The sequence below is a fragment of the Cololabis saira genome, chromosome 9 (genome assembly GCF_033807715.1).
Source record: "Cololabis saira isolate AMF1-May2022 chromosome 9, fColSai1.1, whole genome shotgun sequence".
Lineage (NCBI taxonomy): Eukaryota > Metazoa > Chordata > Actinopteri > Beloniformes > Belonidae > Cololabis > Cololabis saira.
In genome coordinates, this window is record NC_084595.1 from 20,404,682 (window position 1) to 20,420,887 (window position 16,206).

General features: G+C 48.7%; 1 protein-coding gene across 1 annotated transcript in view; it reads right to left on the bottom strand.

Annotated features, from left to right (window-relative positions):
* The window catches only part of adamts3 (ADAM metallopeptidase with thrombospondin type 1 motif, 3), a 173,177-nt gene that overhangs the window by 141,297 nt on the left and 15,674 nt on the right, over positions 1–16,206 (bottom strand). The window contains exon 4 of the mRNA XM_061730722.1: positions 294–453. Within this exon, the coding sequence (XP_061586706.1) occupies positions 294–453 (160 nt within the window). The remainder of the gene's footprint in view (positions 1–293; positions 454–16,206) is intronic.

A 16,206-nucleotide genomic window follows, 5' to 3' on the forward strand; every position in this document is an offset into this window, starting at 1 on the left:
GTACCAAAGAAATCTAATACTCAAGTAAAGTAAAAATCCTCTGGATATGTACTTAAGTACAGTACTCAAGTAAATTTACTCCGTTACTGTCCACCACTGCACAGCAGTTGGGCCTTTTCATTGCTGCTGGTTGTTCCTGTCAGTTTGGTGCACACGAGCATGAAAAGGGATCGTAACTGTAGTCTGATAATCAGATTTACTCACAACACCCTCCATTATCACATTCAACATACAGCCCCTTCATCAATCAGAGGTGCCGGACCACAACCAAACCTCCCGCTCGAGCGTCCTACCTTCTCGCTGATAGTCCACAGAGATGTCGTCGGAGGACGGCAGCACTAGAGCCGACCTGCGGTAAACCACGTGGACCCGGCCCTGGTCCTCCAGCTCCTGGGTGCCTTTCTCCAGCGGTTCGATGAAGTACTCATCAGAGTCGGTGCGGATCATCCCAGCCTGTAAGACAACAACCGGTCAGCGACTGTGCAGGATCACAACCTGATTCAGAACCTGCTCGTATCCTGTCATCAGGCTCCGCCCCCTCCCTAAACCAAACATCGACCAAAATTCAGTCAAATGAATCGCAGAACGGTGGAAACATTGATCTCTTATGTAGACGAAAGACGTCCTCTGGTATCGGCGCTTTAAGCTTTGAACGCAAACGTATGAAACGCTGCAGCGACCTTGAAAATCTAATGAATCATTTAGTTTTCATGTATATACAGACAGATGAAACCAAAGCGGCCTGACCCAACAATGTCACCGCTAGAAAAGGCAGATCTGCCGATGTAATATTCAGTGATATATTGAGGAAACTGTGATTGTGAGTTTCTGCTTGTCTGACATCAGTAGATGCTGAGATGGGTTTTTTCTCCCTGAAACTTTCCACCCGTCTGAAATGATCCCGCTTGTCATCAGACATGCCGATGTCATTAGTGGCACATTGGCACCAGATTGCTTTGTGATGGATACCTGCGGCCCCCACATTTCCTGCAATAAGAAGCCAGCCACATCTTTTATTTGTGGCAGCAGCAGGGAGCCGGGCTTTTCTGCAGAGTAACCTGCATGCTGGGAGCTCGTTTCATCAGCTCCAAGCGATGTGTTGAAAGAGGTGTCTCAGGCGAGGAGGCCGGGTGACGTCTGCATCACAACAGGCCATGCGGGCCATACCGAACAGATCACCGGAGAGATGAATACAGGAATCTGAATACGCTAACGAGGCTGCACGACGTCCATGTCTAAATCTGCTGCACCCAGAGAAATGCTGAACCTGTGCTCATTTATAGCCAAGTTCCTCAACCTCACCCCGTCTTGACGAGGTCCACCTTTGAATATATCCTGGCAGCTCCACGGTCTGTTTGAATAAATCTGGTGTCAAAATAAAGGTAAAAGACTTTTATTGGTTCTACCGCTTTATGTCAAGCAAAGCCATGTCGCACCAGGCTTCAAACAATCAACAAGACACAGCGGACTACATGCAGGGGATGTGGCTCATGGAGGACATCAAAGGTGAGACTGAACTGAGTTTTTTTCGTCCTCGGCACAAGACGTGGTGAGATACAGGTCGCCACATGAGCTACCTACAGCGCGATACATGAAAATGGGTAAATGTCATCATCTCGCTCCCCGGTGAGACCCGAGGACAGAACAAAACCTGCTTCCACAACCAAAGGTACCTACGGCTAAACTGATGCTCCAGCCTGTCTCCTGCAGAGCAAGGGGGGGGGGGGGTGGCCTGGGGGGCTGGCGTGCTTCAAACCCACTAAGCGGCGCCTGAGACCACGATCGCCGACTCCAACGGCAGGGCTTCTGCGCCCACTGCGGCGGCGGGGTCTGAGCAGGGCCCCTGCCTGCCTTTAACGCTCTACGGGGTTGTTTGGGCCACCACTGCTACAGGCGGGTCCCCGCTGGAGTTCAGGTCAGTTTATTTAACACATTCATTTTTTATTGAAGTCTGTTGAATCCAGGCGGTAATGGGCCTGGGTGACACTGGCCCACCCACATTACTCACTGGCCCACCCAGCCAACTTTGATCAAAATGCATGTTTCACATAAACAAAAAGGTATAAATATAAACGTGATTTGTTGTTGACTTGTGTTCACCCCTATTTTTTTTTCTTCTGATTAAAACGGAACTTTTGAAACAAGTTGTAGGGAGCCTCGGGACATAATTGATTGCTCTGTTTCCCACAGATTGAGCTGCCTTTAGCCAGCAAGCTAGCCAGCGTTACAGTCGACTATATCTCCACAACAATGGCTAAACAGAGTTCATTGATTAGTTATTTTAAAAAAACAAAACTTGAAGAAGCCACGCCACTGCCAGTGCCTCGGACTGAGTCCACCCAGCCCACTTCTACACACTTAGCCTTGCTGCTCGCTCGTCGGCACCAGAGCTCTCTCCCGGTCAACCTGTCCTGCGGTACCCCTCGATTTATCTGCAATTGATAAAACACCTTTAATCTGTCTGTTTGTCATGTTTTCTGTTTAAAAGTTTATATAAGTCCGCTTTTTCTGGGACAATATGGCCTACCCATTTTTGTCCTGGCCCACCCAAAAAAATATTTCTGCCTACGCCACTGGTTGAATCAAGTCTGATGATCGAGTCTGATTTTATAAAAGTTAATTCATTCACTGATTGTTTTTAAAGTAAGAGATTTGCTGATGAGGATGTGTCAGATGTGGCAATGTGGGCCACCGAAACCTTAGGACCGGCCCTGGGTCTGAGTCATCTTTGGACTGCTGGACATGTTTGTTGGTGGAAGGCAGCGGCCGATTGTTGTCGCAGTGTTCCCATGTCTCTCTACGTGTTCACTGCTCCTCGTCTCACTCACTAAACCTCGAAACTCTCCAACTCCCTGCCCTCCCGTCCCAGTTAAAGTCCTTCCACAAGTTTAACTCTGCAAGTAATTGAACTGAATATCTAGATCCAGACGTGTGCTGCACCGTGTGAGTAGTTTGGCATCCAGCTGACCTTTTACTGATCCGGCAGAGGAGGAAAGACATGATCCTCCCTGACGAGAGCGCTGCTGGTTGCCACCTTCATCACCGTGACATGGATTTGGCGTCACATCAAGGCGCACCTGCCGGGGGTTTCTAATGACATTATAATGTCGTCACGTCACACAAGAGCTGGATTATCGTTGGCCACCTGTCTCTCGCCTTATTCCCCCATCATGTCTGGTGTTTGAGGCCAAACTCGTGAATTTGTGCTTCATTTTACTTGGTGACACTCAAACCACAATATGTCAGTGCACCAGCAGGGTGAATACCTGTCACCTGGCATCTGTTCGACTCAGAACTGCTGACAGGTGGAGCGAACCCAAAACTCCACGATAGGGTCTAGACCCGGACCTGCAGGTCCCCTACCGGCCGCAGGGTTCTGGATCCAGTCTTGCGTGTTTCCAATAGCGGGGTTTGAGGGTAACCCAGGACAGGAACCCGACCTCTCCTCAGCCCTGTCAGCCGGCTTGTCTCCAGGACACTATCGTGCCACACTACAACCTCTGACTGATCCAATAACACGGACGACCACCAGGTGGCGGTGACGCGCATTTGTTGCTGTCCACAAATGGCCAGCAGAACAAATGAAAAGGAAGAATGCAATAAAAGAAGGAAGAGAAGGAAGAACTTTTTTTGTGTGCGTCTCCAGCATACACCGCGGTGGCAGCGATTAAAAGAACCCCCCCCCCTGCAAGACCTCTACATCAATGTAATACACCAACTTCATCAAATGTACTCGGAGCAAAACGTTTCTGGTCCAGTGAGTCCAAATGAGTTGTGGTGACATGCAGAGCCCCCCGCCAGGAGGTTCCCGTTGGCTTACCCTAGTACCTGTCCTGGTACAGGCACGTTTTCACCCCGTAACGGTTCCTGAGGCTGTTCCTGGTAATGGGGACACGCGTCAACGATCCGGCCCAAAACCAATCTACCTGGAACCCCCCCCAATGGAAACACCCCTCATGTCCAAAGACCTCCAGGTTAAAATGTCCAACTTTACAGCAGAAAAAACATATTTAAAGCCTGGTACAAAAACTGAGCTTGGTTCCTGGTGGAGGTCTGGGTTTGTTGGAGGATCCAGCTGTTCCAGCTGCTGCCGGGGCTAGCGGCCAAGAAGCTAGGAGCCGTTCACCAGTTAGCCCAGATAGCTGCTTCGTGTAGCTGCTGCCTGCTGCTAAGCTAAACTTCATCCTCGGACCCCCCCCCCCCCCCAGACCTCACTGAAGCGCTCTGTCAGTACATTTAACAGCAGTACAAGCTAAATTCTCTTAAAAATAAGCAGGATTTATTTGCAGCTCAGAAGTCAAGCCCACCAAAAGTGCAACACGCTGACAAGTCATCATAAACTTACACAGAGCTGTCACTCAAAACATGCCCTTAATTATGCATGAAGCATGAATAGATTATGCATTATGCTCCAGGGTAGATACTGGTGACACTCTGATGAATCAGACCACTCAGCTACACAACCTTTGGACTGTCTTTGCAGCCTCTGACCCCCACGTGTACTGGAATTTCTATTCAGGTTCTGTTTGCAGTCGCAGGAGTTGCCCCCTGGTGGCTATTTAATATCTTACAGGTTTAAGTATAAATGCAGCATTTATTAAACGTAAAAGGAAAGCCTTGAAGTCAGGAAACATCTGACACATCCTCCTAAACCATCTGATGAACATCTGGTTAATTGATCAGTCGATAAATGCCAAAAAGGAGGCGTAAAACAAAGCTGGAGCGGGCCTTTCCTCCCCGACTTGGTGCTATCGTGTACCAGCAGACGTGGCCTGTAAACAGAGATTGTAAATATTATCAGGCTGCAGTTCAGGCGGCCCAACAACGAACCAATTACCAGCTCCGTACAAACCGGCAAGAGTTCAACAAATTAACCAGCAAGCAACCATCCCTGGAATCCCACCCGTAGCCACTCTGTCGCCCCGGCGTTTCCTTTATTTACCCGACCTCATTTATCACCTTGATTGATTCCTTGGTTCACAGCTAAATTAATTTCCGTTACGGCTGGAAAGCCGACGGTTACCGAAGCCCGGAGGCAGTTTTTTGAATTAAAGTCGAGTCAAGTTCGACTCTCATTTATCCAACAGTGCCACGTCTGCACAAGAGAAGTCAAAAGTCTCCACGTCCTCCAACTTCAGAGACGTAAATGTGCAACTCTGAGATTAGCTTCAGCCAGTCAGAATCAGCACATTACAGGGAGAGGATTCACAACTTACTCTTCTAAAAAAAAACACCTATTAAAGTGCCTCTTTCGGGTAACGGCAGGACTCTGAAACTGTGCAAATAAACATACAGATCTAGAAGACTATGGGTTTGAAATTAAACCATCCAGACAAGATCAAACACTTTCAGCTTTAACTCAAGAGGTTTCACAAAAATATGAGATTTACCTCTTTAGGAATTGAACAAGGGTTCATTTCAGGGGTTAAAATGTGTCGGGACAACTGACCGAAGAGCAGTTACTCGTCCAGGTTCGGCCCTTTCCCCCGTCAGCTCAAGAAAAGTTCTGCAGTTGATATCAGGTACCGAGTTGGTATTTGGCGGTTTATAAAAAAAAAAAAAAAAAACCCTCAACATGTACAGAAGTCAAGAAACTCTGGATTTATCCCCGTTGACATCTACAACCAAGAGACACCTTCATGAATGTAGATGCAGACCTCACGAAGTGGAAACCCGTGATAACATCCAAGAACAGGACGTCTAGAAAGTCTAAAAAAGTCTCCCATGTCCTGGACCGAGCATCTCATGATCCAGAGCAGTCAAACACAGTGGAGGGAGTATTGTGGTATGGAGATGTCTGACTGCTGATGGGACAGTCTCAGGTTAGTTTCTGAAGACAAAACTGAGGTTTAGAAAAACCCAGAGACCAGCAGCAGCTGCAGGAAGTTGCAGAGTCGGTCTGGAAAAGCATCTCCAGGAGGAGACTCGAGATCTGGTGGCATTCACCGTCTCCAGACGTCCGTCACTGACTGGACTTTCATCAAGTGTTCATCAAGTATTAAAAAACGTTGGTTATATTCACAATCATGTCACTTTGTTCACATACTTTCTGAGCTTCTGAAAATAGAGATCCTACATCGCAGATGTCATATTGTTTTGAAGATCTACACTTTGATCACTTCTGGATCGGTTTATTTCAAATCCATAGCGGCGGTGTGTGAAGGCAAAAGTCATAAACACCTCTGTAAACACTTTGGACGCGACTGTAAAGGAATAATAGTTGTGATTCTGCCCAGTTTTACCACCCGATCCGGTAAAAATGGCGCCCTGTTCATGAAAAACACAAGTGTTCATACTGAAGACTGAAATCTGGCACTTTGATATCGATCAAAGCTACTCAACAAGAGATGGTCTGGAGAGAAGCTCAGAAGAGCCATACAGTAGATAAAGATAAAAAAAAGCTTGATAAGAAAAGCGTTTAAGGTCAGGTTGTAGCCGCCGCTCCATCTCGACCAAGCAGCTGGATATTAACTTTTCAACCAGCTCAGTCCCAACTCTCGTCTCGGTTCCAGCTGGGAAGAGCTGCAGGAACTGGGAATAAGAGCCACAGCATGTGGACCGTGGTGGAACCAGAGGCCAGATCAAAGGAAGTCAACACCTCAGAGCCGAGACCATCATTCCTCTCGTTCTGTTCAATAAAAAACACTTGAACTCCTCCAGATCGGTCGGACGTAGAGGGAACTGTCCCGGGACGCCACTGGGCCGATACACAACCAAATCTGACTAAAGCCATGTAGTGAAGAAGTCTGCAGCTCCTCCACTGACCACTACAGGCTGCCTCCAATGGTGAGTCCATCTCCTTTCACCTCTGTGTTCAGATGTCCAGATGTACACCAGAAATAAACGTATACACAGTCTGGTAAAAAAACAAACACTGTATTCATGGCTACACCTCACATCCACGACAACTCTACAGGGGACGCCATATGCCGGAATTAAGCCGTGGAGCCGTGAATTAAGAACCAACAGACCATAAAAAGGATTTTCTTAACCGTTCTTTGGGCAGCCGACTACAGTCAGGATAATCAGCCTCAGAAACCCCTCCAAGGAGGACCAACCGGCCCGCTAGCTAGCCTAGGCCACTGGACCCGGGTCAGCCCGTGACTGTCTGAGGCCTGTATTGGCCCGGTGGCCACAGGTCCTGCCGGCCCACCGCTAATCCTCATCTCGGCCTGGCGACACTGGTTTCAGATGTCTCACCAGACCACTGGCCAACGTTCAACAGACCTCCAAAGAAGCTTAGGGACAACCAAGTGGTACAGAGTTTGCAGTGTTGTGCATGAACGAGTTCAAATGAACGCGTTCATTGAACACGTTCATTTCTGTGAGAATGTTGAACTGAACGCAACATATTTGCAAATAAAGAACTTGAACGTGAACTTGAAACTGGAATTTGAACTGTTCAGATTATGTGAGTTTTAGATTCACTGTTTAGGTCCAATTATTAGGGAATTACATTTCACAAGCGGGCGGCGCACACATTTAAAATACTCCACGAGACGACGACTTCACACTACATTATCCACAATGCAGTGCACACCCTAGCATAGCAACGGTGGTCCGAGCCCAGTGCAGTCTTTACGATGAACAGTGAAGAGAGAGACGTTTGCGGACGCAGCGTCAGCGAGGCATCAGATGATGCCTCCGCTTATCATTATCGGCGGGAATTTTACACATTGTCTCCCAAAGAGTCCGACGGTAAAAATCTAACCTTTCTGTGCAAATTATGTCCAGCTGCGTTGAGAAAACGAGTCTGAGCGTCTGCCTCTTCAACTTCAAATTTGAAACGTCATGTGGAGTTAAAGCATCCGTCCATCCGGCCATGACTATCAAAAAAAGTCTTCAGGAAAGACCAAGAAAACCCCCAACAGCCCCAAACGACCCAAATCACACTCCCTGCAGCTTTCAGGGGTTTGATTTCCCAGCAACAGGTAGATACATTGATAAGTTGAAAAGCCACTAGAACAATACATGATTGTATATAGTGAACAGTTTTAGGATAGGGTGGTGTTTCATTCGTACTTCTCACCTAAAAATATTGAAATGAACTGAATTTGAACTAGTTCAAAGTGAAAATGGTGAACTATGAACGTGAACTGTTCATTTTTAAACTATGTGAACTGAACTTTGAACTAGTTCATGAGAAGTATGAACTTGCACAACACTGGGAGTTTGTCCGGTCAGTGGATCCTACCGGGTCCATCGCTGTCATGGAAACATGGCGGCTGAGAGGAGCGAGGAGGATGTCAGCCCTGTGACAACTCCAGCCTCTAATCCATCAAGCTTTTACCAGAACAATCACAGTCCATCAGTATTTGAAGTCACTTGTGAGTTGTCCTTTACCACTTTACCGGCATAACTCAGTTTTTACATTTTCATTGTCTTTACTCAGACACGAGTGAAATAAAAAGGGATCATAAAGCCCTGAACAGGTGACGCTAGCTGACATTCTTCTCTAAAACTCTCAGAGAACATCGAGAACATGACCTCTGTGTCCGGAGTCGAACTTGCACCTATCTGTAAACTCCCCTTAAATATGTCGTGTTAAAACAGTAAGTGGATGAAAAAATGTAGGACATCAGTCACGTCCCACCCCCGCAGAGCCGGCAGTTATGCGTCCGTGCCGGCGCTGGAGCCCGGCCCGGCTGCCAGACGGACGATACAGCCTGGACAGCTCAGCAGACAGCGTTTCATGTCCACATTCACGCGTCCGTGCGATTCAGACTGGGCCATTAAACTCACCTGCACGTCTGCGGACGGCGCTCAAAAGCGTTCGGATTCAGAACCCCCCGACTGTGGGAGGATATTTCCAACCCCGACTACCTGGAAATGTAACGCCGGTGGCAAAAAATAATATTTGCATTATCATTTTACAATGAAACGATCTTCAGTCCAGCTAGAACCGTCTGCAGATGTCTGAAAGCCCCGACGGGCCACGTACGGGAGGGTGGATGGAGAAAGAAGGCATCCCCACAGACAACATGACGCTCCATCTTCAGCAGCTCAAACGTACTTGGACCAAGTGACACAACTGTACATATAACCATCATTATTAATAGTTAGACCAAATTCCTTCCCAGCTGATGACTGCTGGGAGTCTGGAGTCCGCAGACATCAGCAGATCCTGAGTTTCCTCTTGGGGAGGCTTTTTCTAGACTTTCTTATCGGCTCTTTCCGTCTTCAATTTTGTCTCCAGTATGTAGACGCGTCCGTACCATAACACTGCCTCCACCGTGTTAAGACACATGAAGCGGTCTCCTCTGGATCATGAGAGGTTCCTCTCCTCCTCCAGACGTTTCTCTTCCATCAGTCTGAAACAGGTCTGTCCTGGTTTTACGTGTCCCGGTCAGTCTAATGTCTGATGAGTCTCTCCCGTTCCTGGACGTTGGTTATGGACCCTCTATATTCACATGATTGTCGACAGTGATTCGTCTACCAACTGGTTCAAAGATACATCCTTGAACATGTTCAGCAATGTTGGGGTGTTTCGGCGACACATTGAGGTGATTACATGCTAGATGTGATGGCGTCTCTCTGCAGCACCAGACTCGTCTCGTCCTGTCGTAATAACTGGCCAGCGAAGCCCCTGGACCCGTCTTGGACAGGAACAGTCCTGTGCTGGTCCACCATGTCCTGGCCGACAGTGCAATCCCCCAGCGCCTGGTCATGCCATCATCGGGGACATCCTTCGAAGGACGAGCTGGTAAGTTGGTCTTGTCCCAGATGTGGACGTGTGAGGTACCAGATAAACATACAGATCCAGAAAACGGGTTTGAAATTAAACCATCCAGACAAGATCAAACACTTTCAGCTTTAACTCAAGAGGTTTCACAAAAATATGACATTTACCTCTTTAGGAATTGAACACGGGTTCATTTCAGGGGATTCAAACGTGTGTGGAAGACTGATCGAAGAGCAGTTACTCGTCCAGGATCGGCCCTTTCCCCCGTCAGCTTAAGAACAACGAAGCGGGTCAAAGTTCTGCAGTTGATATCAGGTACCGAGTTGGTATTTGGCGGTTATTTAAAAAAAAAGAAAAAATCTCAACATGTACAAAAGTCAAGAAAACTTTGGATTTATCCCCGTTGACATCTACAACCAAGATTCTTCATAAATGTAGATGCAGAGCTCACGAAGTGGAAACCCGTGATGACAAAAACAGGAGACGCTAAAGTTTACCACAAGACGTCTAAAAAAGCCTCCCATGTCCTGGACTCAGAGTCTTTGATAAGATAAATGAGGCATCTCATGATCCAGAGCATTCAAACACAGTGGAGGGAGTATTATGGTCTGACAGAACAGGTACCAGACAGAACAGGGTTGACCGCCTGGACCAGGAACTTGATTCAATGGGGTTCGTCCTGCCAGATCTTGGTCCAAGAGATCTCCATGCCCTCCCGCTGCCTCTTGGCCATCATCCTGCTGAACCTTCCCTCAACACCCGCCCGCATTTCCTCCAGCAAGAGCTGGTACCAGACTCTCCCAGCGGCCTTAACACAGCCCGGCTGGCTCCCAATGCCCCCGGCCAATGACTGCTCCAGGCGATTTATCTGTTCGCAGTGAGGAGGGAACAGACCACACCTGGCCGACCACTTGTCAGTCAGGTGTCCAAATACCTTCCGAGCCCCTGAAAACTGTACCTCAATGGTACACACACATCCTGATTGTTTGATTTCCAACCCAAACATGTCCGGTCCCAAGCGTATACGTGTTAGCGGTGATAGCATCGCTATTTTGACACGATCACAAAGTCTTTGAGCAGAAAAAAGCGTCACATCTACAGCTGAATATCGCATTGTCAAGTCATCACGCGGCATCTACCATTATCATCCAATCAGAGGAGACAATGGCAGACGAGAGGCAGGATCTCAGCCAGTTGGTACCTAAACACAACGCTCAGGAGTCGGGATCAAGAGTCCTGTGTTCCATCAGTTTAATATCCCCAACATCGGCCCCGGCCAAGCAGACAGCAGCAGTCTGCCAAGAAAAACATATGGGATTCAGCTGAAGGGCTCCAGTTTTTCAAAAACAGTCTCTTTCAGTCAAACTTCTTAGGGAGGTCAGTGTGAACGTGCTCTCGCTTGAGAAACGTTGAGGTGCTGCAGAGTTGAAAAAAGGGTCTGGATTCAGCGCGGACACTGCCACCTTTCACCTTCGGTGTTGTTCAAAGGTGGGCTTGTTTTGAAAAATGTGAGCAAACCTTCGTCATCGCGACTTGCCATTTTCATCTCGAACCCTTTTAAGGAACTTTACGGAGGGGGGAGGGGGCACGGGTTAATTTTTCAAGATTTGTAGGGAGGCTGCTTGAAAGTTTTCAATGATTTGAAATTTCGAGTTTAAAGGTGAGCCCTGTGATGGACTGGTGTCCAGTCCTGGGCGCAATGAATCCTCCAGACTTCCCACGGATTCGGGGGGGGGATTGATAAGCAGATCTCAGTCAGATAAAAACCACATTATGGGCAGAACAAAATGTCAAAATGTCTTCTCAGCAATTTCCACCGGTACAGAACCTACCACACCAACTATAACGGGTCGGGGGGCGGGGGGGGGGGGGGGGGTGGGGTGGGGGGGGGGGGGGGGGCGTCAAGGAGCCACTATTCAACATAACCAAGATGGCTGCAGAGTTTATAACAGCCCCTTGGACCGTCATGGTTTTACTGCAAAAGCAACAACAATCATTCAATCAGGTTTTGTGATTCTGCAGCGATAACATCCAGCTTGAATGACCCCTCCAGTCTCATCGTGTTAAATAATTCTTTCACTGCCAGCAAAGTCTCATAGTGAAAGTCAAGAAAAACTGAAACTCTTACTTTTGCTTCTGACATTTCATTTATAAACTCTGAAGAACGCTGAAAACCTCTTTATTCAGGCACTTTTAGAGACCAAGGGCCTCACGTACAAAGACTGTATGCGCCACTGTCTATGCTCACGGTCGGATGTTCAAAAAGTGACTTCAACGTGAAAGGTTGCGGTCCCTCACGCACACATCAAGACTGGCGAACGCACATTTCTAAGGTCTAGGATAGTCCAAACTATGAGGAAACGTGACATCAACAATAAGTTTATAAGGAGGCCGAGACCTAGACCGGTCTCTCCTCCTGCGGCTGCGACTTTTTTCTTTCTTTCTCACGTTTGCACCTCGATAATCCCTTTGGTACAGCTTGTCTTTATTTATGCAGCAGATGAATCAGATCGTGATGCTTCAAGGATTAAATATAAATTCATGTTGTTCACATTGTTCTACGTATGACTGAAGTTATCGTTGTAAGACTCACATATATGGGGCTTAATGTTATGTTATGTTATGAATCTTTATTTCGGCTTGTACACACTTTTTGCAGAACAAGATGAAAAGGAAAGAAAAAACAACATTTCTTTTGCCAAAAGGTGTAGGCTGAAGCCGTAGCTTATAGTGCCTACCCTTTTTTCTTATGATCAGCAAAAATATGAGACATTAGCTTTTACTCCGTAATCTGTTCGTACGTCAATCACGTGACAACAAATTGGAACGAGGAGAGTCGTTGTTCATCCCACCAACTTAAGTTATAGTCTTGATTCTTAAAATCGAGACCATAACTTTTTTTACACCTTAAATTGGAGGAAATGCCAACAAATAAATTATTTTTCCAGCCTCAACTTCTGACAGGACCGTATCGAGCTCATGGGCGATGTTTTTTTCATTTTTTCACTTGCTTTTCCTAGTTCCTTGTTTAGATGAGTGGTTTTTCATGGATATTTATCCTCATCATCATATTCAACTTTATTTACTTGAGGGAAGAGACAGAGAGGTGTCAGAGAGGACTGTCGTGCTCCCACATCCTCGTTCAATTTCACGTTGGTGGTGATGTTCAAATGAAACGTGTGGATATCACGGAAGGATTCACGATGAAATCCACGCCCTTTTTGCACCTCTGGTCACCTGTCCTCAGCTGTTCAATAAAACTACTTTTGAGCTGGAGTTTCAAACTTGATCATGTTTTAATCTGTTCTTTTTCCTTCAATTTTAAATCATGCTTTTAATTTTTTTCATATCCTACTACGTGATGATGTTTTGGTGTCTCCGTGAAGCACTTTGAACCCCCTTGTTGGTGAACCGTGCGCCTGTTTCATGCTGTTTCTTTGTTTTCAACATTCATTGCTTTTATTTTACTATTTTATCTTATTGTAAAGCAACTAGTGGTTGTTGTCGGTGAAAGTTGCTCCATAAATAAATAATACTCACTCAACAACTAAATTTTACTATCAAGTCACGTCCAGAGTCGCTTTGTTCTGTCTGTTCTGATCCATCAAAATCCAGACGAACAAAACCAATTCTTTCTATCGAAGAGGAAGAACAACAGACCCGCGATGGTTGTCCAGGCAACCGTCCGTGGACTTTCTGTGCATCTTCCTGGGCGGATGACACACGGAACATTTATAATTACTGAAAAACATGACGCAACACACATCGAAGAGACGGGAATGACGTCAGCATTAAGGTCAGGATGCAGCCGAGAGCGGCGAAGTGAAAACTCGTGAAGCCGCGCCACGCCACGAGCAGAAAACCCGTCATCAAATGAATGCAACTCTGGTCTCAGGCTTCGTTCACCCGAAGACTGATGTCAACTTTATCTCCATAATCACACGTCACCTATGTTTTGATGCATCTAAATACACCCTTCAGTTCACCTTCCTGAGGTACATGTAGACTCATACCAGCTAAAGCCAGACAAAAGCAAAGACTTATGGGTAAAAGTGCAAGCAGCAGGGGGAGAAACGGCGTTCACTTTGGAAACAATATGAATTCATCCGCGTTCAGAGTAAACATTTACAGATGGCTCGGAGGAGGCGGCAGGAGTCCACGCCGGACTCAAAATAAAGCTCCAGCCCGGTGAAAGGCTCTCAATGTGCGTCTGAAGCGACGACAGAAAATGTGGGTTGGGGGGTTTATATAGGTCAGGATTAAAAATGTTTAAACACATAAATAATCAGAACTACCCGAGAGGCAGCCGCTGAGCTGAACCGAGCTGCAGAGGAGGAAACTTGGAAGAAATAGCTCGGTTCTTGCATATTTTGGTGCGGCCGCCCCCAGAAGTACCTCAAAGCAGATGCCCACGCGGCTCTGGGGTCAGACCTCTGCAACAAGCCGGGCTTGGGTCAACACGGGCCGCTGAAACCCACCCGCCAGTGAATGAGGCTCTTGTGCCCGGCTGTGAGCAGGCACCCTGATCACGTGGGATATTTTCTTAGCGTTTCCTCGTCCAAGCCGGCTCCAGATATGTCAGGAGCTGTGCATGTCAAGAATGCGCGCTCGTGTCTCCGGGGCCAGGAGTTTGGGCCACCGAGCGGGCGTGGCTCCGAGCAAAGCATCAGCGTGTCTCATTTGCTGCTTTTGTCACTCTGCATGAATCTCAGCGCTGTGAAGAGTTTCCTCAGACGTGGGGCCCCCCCTGGGCCCCCTGGACCCCCCCTCAGGGGACAGCAGCGCTCGCCGGGCCGGCGGCGTGTTTACAGGGTAACACCAGGAGGCGGACGCCCGTCAGGGCGGTCCCCGGGTCAGGTCTCCATCCGTCTCCGTGGCTGGATCAGTCAGTCCACCCGCCATGCATGGTCTGGAGATGACACAAGTCTCCGCCCACACGCCCGTCCGTTCTCACGAAAACAGGCGACTCAGGCCGAGCTGGAACCAGGACTAGCAGAGCTGGAACCAGGACTAGCGGAGCTAGAACCAGGACTAACGGAGCTAGAACCACGACTAACGGAGCTGGAACCAGGACTAACGGAGCTGGAACCAGGACTAACGGAGCTGGAACCAGGACTAACGGAGCTGGAACCACGACTAGCGGAGCTGGAACCAGGACTAGCGGAGCTGGAACCACGACTAGCGGAGCTGGAACCAGGACTAGCGGAGCTGGAACCAGGACTAGCGGAGCTGGAACCACGACTAGCAGAGCTGGAACCAGGACTAGCGGAGCTGGAACCAGGACTAGCGGAGCTGGAACCAGGACTAACGGAGCTGCAACCAGGACTAGCGGAGCTGGAACCAGGACTAACGGAGCTAGAACCACGACTAACGGAGCTGGAACCAGGACTAGCGGAGCTGGAACCAGGACTAACGGAGCTAGAACCACGACTAACGGAGCTGGAACCAGGACTAGCGGAGCTGGAACCAGGACTAGCGGAGCTAGAACCAGGACTAGCGGAGCTAGAACCAGGACTAGCGGAGCTAGAACCAGGACTAGCGGAGCTGGAACCAGGACTAGCGGAGCTGGAACCAGGACTAGCGGAGCTAGAACCAGGACTAGCGGAGCTAGAACCAGGACTAGCAGAGCTGGAACCAGGACTAGCGGAGCTGGAACCAGGACTAGCAGAGCTGGAACCACGACTAGCGGAGCTAGAACCACGACTAGCGGAGCTGGAACCAGGACTGACCGAGCTGGAACCAGGACTAGCGGAGCTGGACCTCGACTAGCGGAGCTGGAACCAGGACTAGCGGAGCTGGAACCAGGACTGGCGGAGCTAGAACCAGGACTAGCGGAGCTGGACCTCGACTAGCGGAGCTGGAACCAGGACTGACCGAGCTGGAACCAGGACTAGCGGAGCTAGAACCACGACTAGCGGAGCTGGAACCAGGACTAACGGAGCTGCAACCAGGACTAGCGGAGCTGGAATCAGGACTAGCGGAGCTGGAACCACGACTGACCGAGCTGGAACCAGGACTAGCGGAGCTGGAACCACGACTAGCGGAGCTGGAACCAGGACTAGCGGAGCTGGAACCACGACTAGCAGAGCTGGAACCAGGACTAGCGGAGCTGGAACCAGGACTAGCAGAGCTGGAACCAGGACTAGCGGAGCTGGAACCAGGACTAGCAGAGCTGGAACCAGGACTAGCGGAGCTGGAACCAGGACTAACGGAGCTGGAACCAGGACTAGCGGAGCTGGAACCAGGACTAGCGGAGCTGGAACCAGGACTAGCGGAGCTGGAACCAGGACTAGCGGAGCTGGAACCAGGACTAGCGGAGCTGGAACCAGGACTAACGGAGCTAGAACCAGGACTAGCGGAGCTAGAACCAGGACTAGCGGAGCTAGAACCACGACTAGCGGAGCTAGAACCACGACTAGCGGAGCTAGAACCAGGACTAGCGGAGCTAGAACCAGGACTAGCAGAGCTGGAACCAGGACTAACGGAGCTGGAACCAGGACTAGCGGAGCTGGAACCACAACTAG